Source organism: Osmerus mordax, chromosome 15 (assembly GCF_038355195.1).
Source record: "Osmerus mordax isolate fOsmMor3 chromosome 15, fOsmMor3.pri, whole genome shotgun sequence".
NCBI classification, from domain to species: domain Eukaryota; kingdom Metazoa; phylum Chordata; class Actinopteri; order Osmeriformes; family Osmeridae; genus Osmerus; species Osmerus mordax.
The window spans coordinates 9167047-9185026 of NC_090064.1; the positions used below are offsets into that span (position 1 = coordinate 9167047).

A 17980-nucleotide genomic window follows, 5' to 3' on the forward strand; every position below is an offset into this window, starting at 1 on the left:
ACAGGCAATTTCGATTAAACTCCATTTTATATGTATTCCAGTCGTTCATTCCAAGCAGTCACCAACAGAGAACTGATTCTCTCCTGAGGTCCTTTTAGATCTGTGGCACATGTCAGACAGTGGTTACAACCTACAGAGGTCAGATCTCTTGAGTCATTGCAGAGGACATGACGCTTTACCAGAAGCTCACATGAGTTCAAGGAGGGATTCAGTGTGGTTATGGTTGAATGCCATGCTTAGTGTCTGCAGAGAATGTGGAGGGAAATCCAAGTAATGGTCAGATGGCACACTATATATAAATAGACATTCTGACCTTGGGTGGGTAGACAGTACATTATGGGTTCATTATTTGAGGTTTTTCTGTCTTGCTCTTGATGGGTTAATCCTTGCAACCCATGGAACAGAATGGCAATGCTATATACTACATTTACATTTAGTCATTTATCCAGAGCGACTTACAGTAAGTACAGGGACATTCCCCCGAGGTAAGTAGGGTGAAGTGCCTTGCCCAAGGACACAACGTCAGTCGGACGGCCGGGAATTGAACCAGCGACCTTCTGATTACTAGCCTGATTCTCTAACCACTCAGCCACCTGACTCCCTATATACTAGACAGCACAGAGCTCAAAATGGCTTTTCAATTTTACATTGCATAAATGTTTCTGTTTTTCTTCCTAATATTTCCTAATATTCTCTGTTATTTTGGCATTTCATCATGGACATTTCTTTGTGGGGGAACCTGCAACAATGAACACATTTGCAGGAAATTGCGTGACATAATGCATAAAACGTTGACTCACCAATGGGACATATATCATATGGTACATGATTAATATAGACAATGATTTACATAACACTAATGGAAAAACCTTAAGTGCTTTGCATTAATACCTCCACAGCTACACGCAATTATCTTGCATGATTATTCATCGAGTATGGCCCATCCCAGAGCAGCGTTGAGTATGATGCAGGGCTTCAGTTGCACAGTACAAATCAGAATGTGGAAGCTGTCCATGGTGCTGAAACAGTAGTTTCGCTGTCCATGGTTCCAAACCTAAGCTGTCGCGGCAGTACATCCAACATGACCTCAAATGTAATCCCCCCTCAAAAAATCTAACCATACAAAATAACATTCTGTATTCAAAAATAAGTTCCGGAAAGCATTAGCTTTTAATGAAACTGCATCGTAGCCATGAGTTGATTTTAGAGAAGGTGCTGGTAATGAATTGTGTGAATTTAATTAAGCAATGCACCGAGGGAGAATGAACCATTTTCAGGACTAAGGCAAGAATTCCCGCTGGGGATCCCTCATTGCGTTCAGTCAAAATAAACTTGATTACCAAAACTTGATTTAAATACCAGTCACGTGCATGGATACGAAATTGAGTAAGCGCAAAAATGAAACTGTATTCCAGATGGGAGTGGCATAGGTTGGTGTATTGGCAAACTTTCATTAACGAATAGGTCACTTTCATACATGAACCTATTTCTGTTATGCCAGATACCAGCCCACAAGGCAGGTTTAATGTAGTGCTTAGTTATTGACATAACTGTACAGAAATGTTTTACGGTAGTCAAAATGTTTGTCCTTCTCATGTTCAAAAAGTTCCTGCTGAATGTTTTTATGGATAACATCTCGACCATACATATGTTTCATGCAGAAAAGCAAGCGTAGGGAAATTGTATTTCCCCCTTCTGTCTGCCTTGGTTCATTCCGACACCGCTGTGTCTCTGTCGCGAGGTGCTGGTATAACAAACACACCGAGTTTCACAAGCGGGGTATAGCGAGTAAAAGCAACGGACTGGAAAGCAAGGACGGAGAGGTCCAGTATTTTTCTACGAAGGACTTACTTCCTTTAAAATGTGAAGAGGGGTAAGTTACTGTTTGGAAACATTTATGAGACGAGATTTAAGTTCTGGCACAAACTATAAATGACAACTTGATTCAAATGTACGACGACTTTGTCTCCAACATCACTGGCAAAGCCTGGTTCGGTAGCCTACAGTAGTTTGTTCTGACAAGGGTGATAATGTCTTAAACGGGTCACGGGGGTTGATTTAAGCGTGACTCAAGTGTGAAAGAGTACCTTATGGGTAGAAATGGATCTCCTTAACAGTGGTTACAAAGATTATTTATATATTAACTCTATGATAGTATGCTCTATGCTATTGTTTGCTACATAGTAAGACTTGAATTAGTTATTAAAAAGAAATGCCCTACATGCAATCCATAACTAGCTGTGACTAAAGAACAACTAGTTGATTACTGTCAGCTGTAAGCATGTAATCAAATCAAGCTTATGAGATAAAACAGATGTTCCCAATCTGACAGGTTTCTTCCGGGAGTTTTGACTGACCAAAAAACAAATTGCTCCTCTTAATGAAAACGGCGTCACACACACACATATTCAGAGAGTTAACATACTTGTTTTTAAACTTGTATGTCCGTTATTTCATTGCACTTTGTGTCATAATACTTCTATGTGTGTCCTTCAAAATCCTTAGTTTTTCATCTAATTTGAGCTTCTAACTGATTTAGTCATAATTCCATGCACGTTCAAGGTTATCTATTCTTGGCATCGACATGACTGTAATTTACCACTGATGGCTTCACACCAAATGGATTGCCCTCTTCAGTTAGTATAATCCTCATTCAGCTGTAACAGGACAGTATTTCCTTAGTTTGATTTTGTACATTGTACTGATTCTTATGACAACTGGTCTTTGAAGTCCTGTGTAAATTTTCACACTATACATTAGAGGGTTCTCATCTATGGTCCAATTCAAAGGGAGCGTAAAAGCCTGAGGAAATGACTCATGTATGTTAATAAAGGAAATAGCACTAGGTGTATCTTGTAACTCTGAGAAAAACAAAGGGGGACACAAAGTCCTGTCCATTTCCATGAATAGACATCATGTGACAGCTGTCTGTCGCTACAAGGCACCTGTTAGATGTGTGTGTTTGTGTGTGAAAGATGAGAGAGGGAGAGATAAAGAAAGAAAAGGAAAGAGAGAGACAGAGAGATAGGATTGTCACTTGTGATTAGCGGGCGGCTCTTGGATCCCAGTCTTTGGTGAACACCGAATGTTTGATTGCCTGTTTTATTCTGTATGCGTTTGTGCAATTTCATGGCTCTCAGGACTTGATAATAGAAGAGGGGTGAGGGGAAGTTGTCAGTAGGCCAGCGAGAGCGGTCTGGCTCTGTGATTAGAAGACATGCCCGCAGCGCTACATTGGCTGACGGAAGTAGCCCTAAGGTTACTGACAAGGCCCAGCTGGTATAATCAGATCACATCATAGGTAATGACATCACATGCATACAAATATTGTATTACACCCTTATCAGTGTCAGAATAGTCACAGTATTCTACAGAAGTGTCCTACTATTCTACTGTATGTAGGTGCCGTCGATCTGTTCATGTTTTCCCACGCTACTAGTGGCAGTGTTTATTTTCTATCCAAATGATTTATCACATGCCTGTTTGGAGTGACATGCTGTAGTGAGAATTTGTAGTGTTGTGTGCACTCTGCAGTCACCTCACAAAGCAATGGTTTTATGAAATGTCAAAAACTTGGCTGGTTCCCAAAGTCCTCCTAGATTGTTATGCCCTGTGCCAAAGAGGGAATTATAATTATTTATTTGTTGTATATCAAGTCACTAGGGACATGGTGTATGGTAAAATGACCATCCCACTTAATTTATCTGCTTCTGATCTTCCACAGTCTATTTTTACATTATTAATTAAAGGTGGATCTATTTTACATTTAGTCATTTAGCAGACGCTCTTATCCAGAGCGACTTACAGTAAGTACAGGGACATTCCCCCGAGGCAAGTAGGGTGAAGTGCCTTGCCCAAGGACACAACGTCAGTTGGCATGACCGGGAATCGAACTGGCAACCTTCAGATTACTAGCCCGATTCCCTCACCGCTCAGCCACCTGACTCCATTTTATACAAAGCACATTTCTGATGCAACAAAGGCTTCTCTAAATTTTGCTTGCAACTAACAATGTTGTTAGCGAGAGTACAGACATAAGAATAGTATCATATTGATTCATTTTTCTAATACAACGCTCACTCAATTAGGGTTTCATATGGCAATGAAATCATAGCCTGCCATTGCTTTTTTTGTGATATTATGGACCAGATGTGTCAAAGTCACTCAGGCCTCCTGCTTAGCAACCGGTTGCCGTGGTCTTGCATGTTCATTAAGCACTAACTATACTTTCGGTTTTAAAGAACATTGTACATCTCAGTAGAACATGTTGTTGCTGATTTTGATGAAAGTGGAGTCTTTCCCGAAAGCATTGTTAAAAATACTAACACTCTTCTGCCACAGGTTTCTTGAGAATGGTTGTATGGATGAATCAACAAAGATCTACATCTAAAATAGAAAGCGACTACAAAACCAATACCTATAAAACCAATACCTATCAAACAATTTTTCTTTAAGTGTAACACGCCAGTCAATGAGAAGTAGATATGATAAAAGTCTGCTCATGGAAGTCAGTAGTGGTCTAATGTTCATGGGGTGCATGTGCGTCATAAAAGATAAACATCTTAATAATCCTTGAAAGTATATTGAGACTCGCAGGGAAGCAGATGCGAGGTAATTACACCAGATCTGTCTGGACATGATTTGTGTATTGTCACTCATTTTCTTTCCCCCCAAAATTGAATTGAATACAACAATGTTTGTACAGTTTGCTCCACACTAACCAGCCAACATATTTACTTTCATGTCCAAATAGGCTTGGACGATTTTTCATTGTTTGCATGAACTGATATAGAAAAGTTAAATTGGCACAGTCAGCAGTAATTTCTGTCTTTGACTTTGAATTGAGTTTCATTCAAGCTTTTCTCATTGTCTGCTCATTCTCTGCTCTGCTCTTCCTTGGAGTCTTATTAACAGTGAGTGAAATCACTCATAAAAGTTGTAGGTCGGTTACGTGACTGTTGAAAGGAGACACTGAACGGCTTCTGCTCAGTGATCTACTCCACAATCCATGTCCTGTTTTCTTGTGGGGCCTGTTTTGTCTAAACAAATAACTCTTATGCTTAGTTTCTTCTTTCTCTCTCATTCTGTCATATCCTTTTCCCCTCTGCCTATCCTTTCTCCCTCCTCTACCCCTCTTTCACTCTCTCCTTCACCCCCTGCCTTCCGCAGCAGAATGTGCCTGTCGGAAGTGTCCCTTGTGGCAGTGCTACCGGACTGCACTCCGCAAGCACCAGAGCCGTGAGTGACCAGGAGGTGCCGACCATGACACACCCCAACGCCAGCGGCGTGAGCTCCAACATCAGCGACACCTTGGACGGCCTGGGCTCTGGCAACTTCTACCGTCCCTTCTCCGTGTTCAGCGTGTTGACGCTCACGCTGCTCGCCATGCTGGTGGTGGCCACGTTCGTGTGGAACCTCCTGGTGCTGTTGACCATCTTGAGGGTACGAACCTTCCACCGCGTGCCCCACAACCTGGTGGCGTCCATGGCAATCTCTGATGTGATGGTGGCGGCGTTGGTGATGCCCCTCAGCCTGGTCCACGAGCTGAACGGGCGTCTGTGGAAACTGGGCAGGGTCCTCTGCCAGGTGTGGATCTCCTTCGACGTCCTCTGCTGCACGGCAAGCATCTGGAACGTCACCGCCATCGCCCTGGACCGCTATTGGTCGATCACCAGGCACCTGGAATACACTCTGAAAACCAGGAAGAGGATCTCCAACGTGATGATCGCCCTCACCTGGCTTCTGTCCTCGGTCATCTCCCTGTCGCCGCTCTTTGGCTGGGGGGAGACTTACTCTGAGGACGCGTTGGAATGCCAGGTGAGCCAGGATCCCTCCTATACCATCTTCTCCACCTTCGGAGCTTTCTACCTGCCGCTGTGTGTGGTGCTGTTTGTCTACTGGAAGATCTACAAGGCTGCCAAGTTTCGCATCGGCTCGCGCAAGAACAACACCATCACGCCCATGGCTGAGGTGATTGAGATTCACATTGTATCTCGGTAGATCTTGCCTGTGTGGATTCTTGGTTTTTGTTGATCATTTTTTGAAAACATGTAGGCCGATATCAGTACTGAAAACACAACAGTAAGTTAACTGTCGGCTGTGTACTTCTCCCATTATCTATCTGTAAACGTTGATGTTGTTTGTCCGGTAGGATGTCAGGAACTCATTAGATCACCCATCGTTGTTTTAGATTGTATTGCCTTATCGCACAGACCAAGTGACAGAAAACATATTGCGGACTAAGCTACAGATCTTAGTTATGTTTATGCCGTTCAGACTCCCAATTCATTGTGTTGTGTGAATGGTGCTTTACTCTCTCTCTCTCTTACCTGCCATATTCTATATGGAATAACTCATTATTATTGACCTTCTGAAACCTACATAAGCAGAAGCCCACAGACACGAGCACATAAACAGACAGAGAAACCATTTTATAGCTTTAGGGAGGGAAGAAAAAAAGTAATGAAGACAGACATAAGTAAAACCACCCCCACCGCCGGAACCAACACGGCCACCTTGTTAATGCCTGCTGGCAAGCGCAGGTCTATAAATACCATCGTCTTTAACGATGCCTGGGACCGCAGCACCTTGTTCACTGTGGAGCTTCCTTCTAATCATCTGACGCCCTGCCTCCGACCACCCTTGATAAGACCAAGCAAACACTTCCAATCAGGCCATTTCATCCTGTGCACAGACTGTGCAGGAACTTCCTGCCTGCCTTGCACCCTCTCTTGTTGACATTCTTCGTGGCTGTAATATCCTGTAGCATTCTGATGCAACATCCTCGGTGAGGAGGGTGGGTTTGGATGCAGCCAGCTTGAAAAAGATGAAGGAAAGAATGTCTAAATACAAAATGCTGAGAAGCTACTGTGGGCATTTTGTTTATGCACTTGTTGAACTACAGAGAATACTGTAGTTACGGATTGGAGGTTTCGAATTAGGCTTGGATGTTTATTTGTAGAATCCCTTTGGATTGCATTTAGAAGCGAATGAATAACTAAATAAAGGAATGAATAAAAGGAGTAATAAATATGCTACTGTATACCAATGAAGTTACATCACCACAGCTCATCAAATACCCTGTCAGGTTATTTATATAAATAACTTATCGAAGAGGGATAAACAAAAAAAAAGCCTGCATGCTTTCAGTCCAGTTAAAAGCCCAGACAGCAGGGTTGTGACTTGAAGAGTCTACAAATCCCCGGACAAAACGATTCATCAGACCATGAATAGAGGCAGTATGGTGAAACACTCTGAACTTCTGCCCTGCAGAAACATTATAGGTGCCGTGCTGATGCCAGGGGAGTCTTGCCTCCTCAGGATTTCATATTTGGGTGACATGGAAATGCTTTCAAGACAGGTTAAGACATTCTGACGTCTTTGAATGTCTGACATTTCAACTAAAAAGACTCAGGACTCAGACAAATCCCCAGTTCTTGTCCTTTGGGTGTACCTTCAACAGTATAAAACACGTTCTCTCCTGCCAAAAATGTATGGTTTGGTTCTCTCCATACTCTTTCTTTGAGGATCATCCTTCTTGACTTGTCCACCCCGTTCTGCAAGATCAACTGATCTGCGATGATTTGACTGAGCATTCCCTCAACTCCCACTCCTAACCAGCGCCGTCTCACGCACACATACTGGCCACACAGTTTGTTGTGTTCACATGGTGTGCACGCAAACACACATGAATGTACTCACTGAATTTTAAGACGAGCAGCTCAGCAAATCGGTTACGTTTTTGTTTTCCCGTGGCAGGGGAGTGTGGTTCAGAAGACATATTGCAGGTCTGAAAGAGCTACCACGGTCGCTTGAAGGAGACATGACTTAGAAACCGATGTGTGGGTGGGTGACTGAGGAGCTTCACGAGAGGCAGAAGGTTTTACATTTGAAGGCATTTATTTATGTATTTGTTCATTTTGTGCTACAGTTTTGCCCTCTGTGAGGGCGGTCAAAAATGCGGTCGATGCCAAGAGTGCTCGCTATGGTGTTTATTTTTCGCTTGCCAGATTTCCATCGTGCAGATGCTTTTAATTGATTGATCGGTTGGTTCTTTTATACCAATGTACATCCCTTGTAATGTTCCTTGACTGACAGATAGGCGGAATGATTTCCTGACAGGCTGATGGTGTGATTGACAGGTGAAGGAGGCCTCCCGGCAGCCCCAGATGGTGTTCACCGTCCGCCACGCTACCGTGACATTCCAGACGGACGGCGACACATGGCGCGAGCAGAAGGAGAAGAAGGCGGCTCTCATGGTGGGCATCCTCATCGGGGTCTTCGTCCTCTGCTGGATCCCCTTCTTCATCACGGAGCTCATCGTGCCCCTCTGCTCCTGCAACATCCCGCCCATTTGGAAGAGCATCTTCCTCTGGCTGGGCTACTCCAACTCTTTCTTCAACCCGCTTATCTACACGGCCTTCAACAAGAACTACAACAACGCTCTGAGGAACCTGTTCTCTCGCCAGCGATGAGCCCCCCCCCCCCCCTCACGGACACCTGGAGATGGGCTTAAGATGTAATGTCGCAGGCCTCCACTAACGCCACACGCGTTCGATATTTGTTGCTTTTTAGCTTTACATCTCCAAAACACGAGCGCATTCTGGGGGATCTGAGCGTCAAAGGAAATCGGCAAGTAGCATGTGCAAAGACGTACCTGGACGTACTAGGTGCTACGTTTCTGAAGTGTTTGAAAACTTCGGACTCACAGACAAAGATGTGAGCACCAAGCAGGAACAATACGTTTTTCAAAAAGGACCGAAGGACATCTGACAACAGCCTTTCTCACTGGATGCTTGTATGGAGACTAAACGAAATGCTCATTCTATCTCTCACAACAACACTTTAATCTTGTGATTTAATGGATGCAACAGAAATAGCAGTGAGTGGGAGGTGCTGGGTAACTCTTCTTTGATCCAATAATTAGGACCACATGGGGATTAAACTGTCATTTGTGGGCTGCATTCTCCCTTAGAAATATACATTATCTGTCTCACTGACCAGGGATAGTATGATTTGTGACTCAAAAAGTAATTTAAAAAGTAGTGGTGAAACGTGTTTGGAAACAGAAATCCCATATCATTGTGATTACTTTGAAAAGGATTCAAAATAACTGATAAAGCACGATTGCTGTATTTCACCATCAGAAAATTAATATCATGTAGTGGAATTACCTGAAATAAAGACATAAGCTTGAGTTATACAGTGGATGGTCTAATTTAATTCTTGTCTGAGTGAGACTGAGAGCAGAAATCAAGGAAAGTTCCAACTCATAAAATGTGGTTAATCCGGCGTGTAATAACGTGTGAGTATAAAGAAATTGCAATCAAAAAGGATGCATATGGTTGTCCTCTGTTCTGCTATTATCATGTGGCTACTAGGTAAATAATTTCAACCAGCTAGAGTATGAGGATGATGATGGTGATGATACGCATGACAATGGCAATGAAGGGAGAACCCATGAGCTCTCTTGTGGACTCATTTAAATAGCCTCTAATCTCTTTTCCCCTTCTCACGTTGCCTGGGGCCAGCTGATTAGTCACTTATCACACCAAGATAGCTTCACATGGCACAGGAAATGCAAAACAGCCACTACCCTTCCAGAAAACGAATCCCCTGAAGATGCCTTTCCCTCTTGAAGGTAATGGTTGTGTGTGTGTGTGTGTGTGTGTGTGTGTGTGTGTGTGTGTGTGTGTGTGTGTGTGTGTGTGTGTGTGTGTGTGTGTGTGTGTGTGTGTGTGTGTGTGTGTGTGTGTGTGTTTGTGTGTGTGTGTGTGTGTGTGCACGTGTGTGCACGTGTGTGTGTGTGTGTGCACGTGTTTACATAGATGTGTGAGTGCAAAACATGTCTGCTGTGTGTGTGTACTGACAGGTGTGTGTTCGTCTGAGTCCATTATATGAGTGCATGCATGGCTTTGGACTTGGGTGTGTATGCATGTGTTGGAGCACATTGGTGGGTGTGTAAATGTTAGTGTATGTGTAAAGTCAGCATGTGTGTGTGGGGGGGGGTGTGCGTGAGCAAGTCAGCGTGTGTGTGTTAACAAGTCGGTGTGTGTGTGTGTGTATGTGTGAGCAAGTCAGTCAACTACAGAAAAGTCGGGGCAGGACGCAGTGCAACCCTTGGCTGCCCTTCTCTCAGGCAGACACTCACATCTCCACATCAAAGATGCACTGTGAGTTCTCACCCCAGTGAGGAACGGAAGAAGGGAAGGGAAACTCCGGGGTCGGGTTGTCCAGTCAGGTGCACAAGATTGTTGGATCTGAGCCAATGCCCCACTCTGTACAGTCATCCTTGACTGGTTTTTCATTTTTATATTTCAAAGCAATGAAGACGAAAGAGAGAGAGAAAAACTAGAGAGAAGGAGAGCAGTATGAACAACAACAACACAGAGTAAAGGGAAGCTATTTGTTCTCAATCTGCAAGGAAAATGTGCCTCTTCACTTCACTCTGAGGAAACACACTGTTCTGCTTTTGTGAGATGCTACGACGCTCCCACCACAAATGGACTGTGTCTTCGTGCATGGGTGAAATAGTGTGTGCGTGTGTTTTGTTTGACCCTACATGTTCTTTTATGTATGTGTTAAACTCTCATGAACTATAATTGTCTTCGAGACCAGCAATTTACATGAATACTGAATGTTTGTAGAGCATCTTAGATGCTTCTTGTGCTGAACCTTCCAATGACATTTCAAGAAAGCCTTCATGGTGTCTCTAGCCACTTGGGCATTACGGTTCCCCCACACGTGTGAACTGAGAAAAACAACAAAGAGATATGCATGCAAAGCTCGTAGGAGAAATATTCCCCTGGTACGGGAGAAATAGAGTGCTTCTCTCTTGTCTTCAGATCATTTTCATTTACATTTTATACCTCAGTAATTTGTGGTAAATCGACATGAGAAAATCACAGTGCAGGGACCTTTACAAAGCTGAAAAACACATTTTATGCACAGACCAGTGAGTATTTTTTTATTTTGGCTCCGGAGAGCATAGGCGCATGGCCAGGATTGGCAGGTGTTTGGTTACTTCAAGATATGTAAAAAATGATGTAATCAGACTGGTCATTACTTCAACTGCCCAATTAAGAAACTGGAGGACGGAGAGTTCTTCTGACACCTGCTTGCACTTTAGTTTCCTTCTGAGGACTTTCATCTACCGCGGTCACACACTGTGTGTGTGTGTGTGTGTGTGTGTGTGTGTGTGTGTGTGTGTGTGTGTGTGTGTGTGTGTGTGTGTGTGTGTGTGTGTGTGTGTGTGTGTGTGTGTGTGTGTGTGTGTGTGTGTGTGTGTGTGTGTGTGTGTGTGTGTGTGTGTGTGTGTGTGTGTGTGTGCATGCATGCGCGTGAGTGAGCACTACCATTATAAAGCATTCATCAGATGCTTTGATCCTAAGTGATGTACAGGGGAGAATTTGATTGTGGTTAAATGCTTGAATGACCACAGTATGTCTGGCAAAGCGCCTCTTCCTTTTTTACATTTAAACTATCCTTGTTTCCACCTTCAACAGGTCAGCCATCTTTCACGTGCAGCTTACCAGTTACACTTTGTATGCCTTTAGGACATATCTGCTTTGTCCATTAAATCACAGATGTTACTATTGGCAAGGTCAACTGGGTACCTCTTTTCATCATAGATTTAGGAAGAGATTTATTTAGTTGAAGACGGAATGTGCTATTGCAAGAAATGATTAAGCTTTGATTTTCCACTACCAATGGTTGAAATAGGTGACATTGAATGTGAGCACCTTGGATAGAGGCAGATTTATCTACTAGTCTTTGCTCACCACCTTTACACCTCCAACTCTCTTCAAACCTGTTTTACATTCTAGTCACACAAACAATGAAAAATAGATTCACCATCTGACATATGATTTATTGAGCATAATTTGCATATTCTGTCATGAATAAATTCATATCAGGTACATTTTAAAAATGTTGCATAAAGTATTTGTGTAGGTTATACAATATTTTTGTGTATTCATTTGTTTTTTTGTCCCAGCCACATAGGAGCAACGTAAAGTGTGGGGGGGAAGGAAGGTATCTCTGTCTGGACTGGTATGCTCTTGTGTACAAGTAGAATATTTAGCAGTATGCAAGCCAATTTGCTTTCTGACTATTCTGACCAACAATCCACATCACTGGAAGAGACATCAACAGCAGAGGCAACTGTACGTGGAGGGCAGGTACTTAACAGTATGCACCGGTTCAAGCCACTAAAATGTCCCAAACAGGTCACATTTCTTCCATACCCACTAACTGGGAGAAGTGTTTGACTGTGCTGCACTCCCAAAAATGCTACTTTGTGGGCATGAGTATTTTGGCTGCCCAAAATTCAGCAGTTACCTAAATGGTTGGCTTTTGCATAGAGGTCAGTACTGCCAAACTTGGTATTTTCCTGTCTGCTTAAAGGGCTTCCACTGCTCACCACCTTGAGATTCTTCACCACATTTCTATTTGAGCCTACTGTACATTGACATTTAATTGGGAAAACTTGCAAATCCCTTGCAGCGAGAACCCACAGTTAGCAGAGTTCAGCCGTAAGGCTTCTGACATTTCAATCAACTTCCGTCAACACGAGAGCTTTTTATTGAGTGAACCACTTTAAACTCTGATGATGTGTGCAGACCATGCCATCTTATCATGAAATAAATGATAGGCCCGTTGAAGTGTGAATGCTTTTTAGTTTGAATTCCCCTGAAGATCCGAAAGCATTAGAATATGAATAAGATGTACTGAATGTGATTAAACCCCTGAGCTGATTGCCGTGACTTTTGATTTGTACGATGCTAAGACGAGGTGCTTACGCAGATAATACAGACCAAGGATGTCCTGATGGGTTAGGGTTAGCAGAACTGGATGAATCTACTGAACCATCTCAACAACCAAACAGTCCAATCTAAAGAACATGACCTCTTGTGTCATGTTGAATGTATGAGTTTGGCACATTTTGAATGTTCTAGAAATGTGCCTACTGGAAACCTGTAATGTATGTATGTTGTACTGTATTTCCTTGTGTTGCATGTGCATAACTTGGATCCAGTGGCAAGCAGGGACTGAACTGTATTGTTTTCACCAATCCAGTCATGTCAGATCCATTTACTCTGTGAGGCATCGATTTAACGGTATTGAACTGCTGAGCCAAAAGACAGGTGAAGAAAACATAACTACTAGCAAACAGCACAACATCCTGAGTACCAAACCTGTAACCACAGGCACCATAACCCGCTGCTTAACACCTGTGCAAAGTTGGTGGCCAAATCCATGACTTGCAATGGGAGCTTTTGGAAGGCAATGGTTGCAAATTGCAAGTTGACGAAATTCAATTCGTCAATAAGTAGCCTAACTAGTAAATGGGCCATCTGGCATATGTGTAGAACGTGCGATTTTACCTGTCCCTCTACTTGGAGTTCAGAAATATAAGGTCCAGATCAGCGAGCGGTATATGATATGTGTAGCAGGTGGCTGCGTTCAACAAGGTCAAAACTGCATTTGGCGCCAATTATTGCTGCCCACCGCCTCCTGCTATAGTACAGGCAACGTTCTTGTTCTTTCCATTTCCTTTCCATAGTAGGCCTATATTCTTGCATTTTTCTGCACATCGGCCTATTTAAAACAGTGAAGGAATACGTAGTCCATGAAATGGGAAAGCGACCGTTAACAACGTTTGCACGTTTTATCTCAAGCTATTCTGTAAATTAGTTTCAAAAAATGGTTCTATTGAATTCAGATTGAGGACTCACGCGGCGAACTGTGCCTGCAGAGTATCTGTCAAGCAGAGAGCATCGATGACACTTTGACAGCTTTCAATTTCATGCATTTCATCTATACTCAGACAGCTATCCAGCAGCGCATTCACACTGGGCGATGCAACCTGAAAACACCTCATGAATCTGTAGAATGCAGCATTGTAAGAGCCCAGAGAATGTGTTAGTGTCTCTAGCCTACATTTAATTTGATTAAAGTTGATCATTGCCCTGAAAGGCCTTCAACAATTTAAATCAATAAGAAGTATGTGGGAGAACATTTGTTTAAATATGCATATTGTACAATATTGGATGTCGATCAAATAAAATGTCATATTAATTTGAGACAGAAGCATGAACTTAAATCAGCTTTAACTTTTGCTCAGGCCCACTTTCCGGCTCTCAGTGTGTGCATGGGGACTTTCCGCTTCATACATTCCTCCTGGCACTGTTGACTGTGATGAAAATAATAATCTGTCAAAACTCAGAAAAGCTGCATCTTTTCTTCATGGTTCTCATCCGTCGTAACAAGATGAGTGAGCTAAATGATTCCGCTAATCTCCGTAAAGCACCGGGGATTGGAACGGCACTTGCACCGTTGCTGGCAGCTCCTTTGTTGTTTATCCGAAGCTACCAATCCTTGAAAAGCTAGCTTCACTGGCTGCAGGTTTTACTGGCTGCAGGTACTTGTTATGGTCTGTACACATGCACGCGCAGGAACACACGCGCGCACACAGAATATATATTTGGAAACGCAGACAATCTCTCGCCCACCATAATCCTTCGTGACTCCCCGTCTCACAACTGCTGTTTGCTGTTGGTGGATGATTTTATTTTGTGCTCAGTTTCAGTTAGAATAACAGTGGTTGAACACCACCATCTTTATGACAGACCTCCTTTCTCTGGTCTATATTCTGTGTGCTGCATAACCAAGCCTAACCGATACAGACCCAGGGCCTGGAACTTACATGAGGCTCTTAAAGCTGGTCTGGGATGCTCAATTGAATTCCCATAATCTGAATTACGTTGTTTCCCTAACATCTTCCAGCGATGGACACTCTCTCCCTACATCTCTGTGTCTTTGTGAGTGTGTTCGTATATTGTCCTCTTTTTCTCAGTTTTTCAGCTGTGTTGGTGTGAGTGCTTGTGCCTACTGTGTGTACTCTGTATGCATGGACGTGTGTTCGAGGGTCTGTGTGTTGTGAATGGTTTGGCAGTTTTCCGTGTCTATCTGCTGTTGATCTGAGACTTTTTAAGGTGGTTGGCCAAATTAGATTTCACACTGAGCTCTGGGAAATGCAAACAAATGCAGACCAGATGATGGCTAGCCTGACTGACAAATGTAGCCAGGATATTGTTGTGTCCAATTTGGGGGGTCAGATGGCTGAGCGTTGTTGTGTCCACAAATGCACCCCCGCCTAGAAAAGCACCCCCTCGCGTGTAGTATAAGTAACCAGAATAAGTTTCATGCATGTGGCACTTTTCTAGTCAAAGTTATCAGGGGGTGCATCGCATTTACATCAAATGGAAAATGAGACCTGCCCTGAAATGCACCTCCATGTAATTTATGTTCTGTATATCCTACCATCAAATGTTTGTTACTGTACATTGAGGGGAGTAGTATGAGTACTCAGAGTAAGTTTCATGCATGTGGCACTTTCCTAGTCAGAGTTAGCAGGGGGTGCATTTCTTGGCAAGACACAATACAGCCCTGCCCTGAAATGCAGGAGATATGACAAGAGGAAGAAACCTTAGCCACAATATCTGGACTTGTCTATATATAACAATGTGTTAGTGTGTTAGTGATGTTTGTAATATTTCAAAATGCCAAAAGCTTCTGGGGGGGGGGGACCCCCAATGTTGACTCCTTGGCTACAGCCTTGGTGTGTGTGTGTGTGTGTGTGTGTGTGTGTGTGTGTGTGTGTGTGTGTGTGTGTGTGTGTGTGTGTGTGTGTGTGTGTGTGTGTGTGTGTGTGTGTGTGTGGAGTGGTAGAGGGGTATGTGTGTCGGTATGTGCCTGCCGCAAGTTGTTTACTTCAAACTTGTTGGCTTGCACAACACATGTTGTGTTCCCCACCTAAACACCCCCAGCTGTTCAGGTGGGGAACAACACAAGGGGAATTGATGTCACTGACTCCATTTCCTGCTGGCAGAACAGTCTATCAAACTTGATTCCCCAGAGGCAGATGGCTTGTTGTAATGACATGCTGGATGTACGGCAGGGTTTTAAACAGCCGGCACCCCAATTAGATGTAAATATGGTTTAGGGAGAGTACGTTAACAGAAGTGTACTGCCATTTCTATCATTTGTGGAACTCATTAAATCTCAAATTATTTTCCAGCCAAATTCTTACATCACAACACAAAATTATTTACTCAGCCAATGCCATTAAATGCCAACTATCACCTGAAAAGATGTAAATTATTTCCTCTCATTACTGAGACTATTATCCTCAGAAAACAAACACATACATATTTGCAACAAAAGTAAATCAAAGACAGCATAACGGTGTAAAGGAACACATGATTGAAAGATGCAAGAAGAACAGCACTTCAAACAGCCATGCCACTCTTACTGTCTCCAAAGCACACTCGTGGAACCGATAATGTGGGAAAATTGACACTGGAAGAAAAAGAAACATTTAGGATGGAAAGCCATGCATAGTCTGCTGTTTGCCAAACAGGCCAATTGTGTGATTATTGGATGGGACTAACAACTGTGGGCTCCAACATTGTTGATGGTTACATGGCTTGTGGGGTCAGAAATGATGCGGCTACATTCAGACACAACACATACTCTGTTCCATTCTGTCCTTCTACCTTTGTCTTTTTCTTTCACAAGCTTTCTGACACATCTTTCACATACGCACACAAACTCGTACATACCTACAAAATATCAAAGGCAAATGTTAGGATAGCAGACGAGACCAAGAGCATGTGTGTGATATTTGATCTCACACAGTGAGCAGTTGTGCTCACTTTGATAAACTACATCAGAACTCATTGAGAAATAGGAGGCATTCGTGATCACTCACCTTTTGTGAGATTTAAATACTATTACTTACAGTACCATGTCATCAGAAAAACTAGAAAGATTATAGAATCTAAGTGGTGTGTGGAAAAATGTAGGAAAACTGATAATTATACAGGAAAAGAGAATAAAATGGCAGCATAAATGTACCCAGTGTAACCACAGCAACCACCATGCCGGAAGGAGAGAGGTGTGTGGTGAGGAGTGACAGTTGATAAAGGTAAATCTAAAAGTACACATAGAAGAAGAAAGAAGAAATTAATTGCAGGACAATTTGAGACCAAGCTGTGAACTAGAGTGCCAGACTATCGTTCAACAATCATAAACAAAACAAAGCACAGCGGAATAGGGTTAGGTTAGATTCATTTCTGAATGTGACGACTACAGTTGGGGATTACATGAAAGAGCTCTCAGCATGTTTGTCTGATGAGGGTACTAGCCAAATGTCTCACCTTTCAGACCTGACAAACTATATTCTGCTGTGTTCTTGTAAACCCAGTTACACCCAGGAGACAGACTCTAGCCAAAGGTCAGTGCTGATTAAGTATCATTATATACATTTAAGCATCAGTTTTCGTGCAACTGTACACAACTTTGAAGCAACTAAGCAGCTATGAAGGTGTGTTGATTCAGGCTCACAATAACATGACATTTGTTGACTTGGTCGACTGTGGTTTACTAATGTTAAATATGTATTTTACTTTTTCGTTAAAATAATCATGATGGTCCTACTTTTGTCTATCTTGTAAATACCCTACAACAATAACTAACAGACAGATGCTTGTTTAAAATTCAAGATAAAAGTCTATTGTGTTGGCTCTGAGATGCATGGTGGATCCATCTGGTTCTCAGTGTGACTAACATAGTTTATGACTCTGGAGTGACACACAAACCGACACACACTCCTTTCCTTTCACACACGCACATACATACACACTGGCAGACTGGTGTCTGTTCAAACAGGCAGAGAAGCATCTTGTAAGAAATGCTTTTTTTGGCTCCTGTTACCATGGTAGGCCAAAGCCTTCCACCAAACGTGTTCATGCTAATCGTAACAGCTGAATTATTATTTATTTTGTGTGTGTACAGGAGGAATACCATAGTTAATAATAGTAGTAACTCAAAACAATGTGTCAACACCATTCAAACTGGATCCTTAGAGAATAATAAGATATGTTTCGTGATGTCATGGTCACAATGCAGTTCTGCG

General features: G+C 42.8%; 1 protein-coding gene across 1 annotated transcript; it reads left to right on the top strand.

The window, feature by feature from the left end:
• Nucleotides 1-5262: 5262 nt before the first annotated feature.
• htr5ab (5-hydroxytryptamine (serotonin) receptor 5A, genome duplicate b) lies at nt 5263-8474 on the top strand. Its single transcript, XM_067252148.1, has 2 exons — nt 5263-5988; nt 8142-8474. Exons 1-2 carry the CDS (start codon nt 5263-5265, stop codon nt 8472-8474), a joined length of 1059 nt encoding a protein of 352 aa, XP_067108249.1.
• The last annotated feature ends 9506 nt before the right edge of the window (nt 8475-17980 follow it).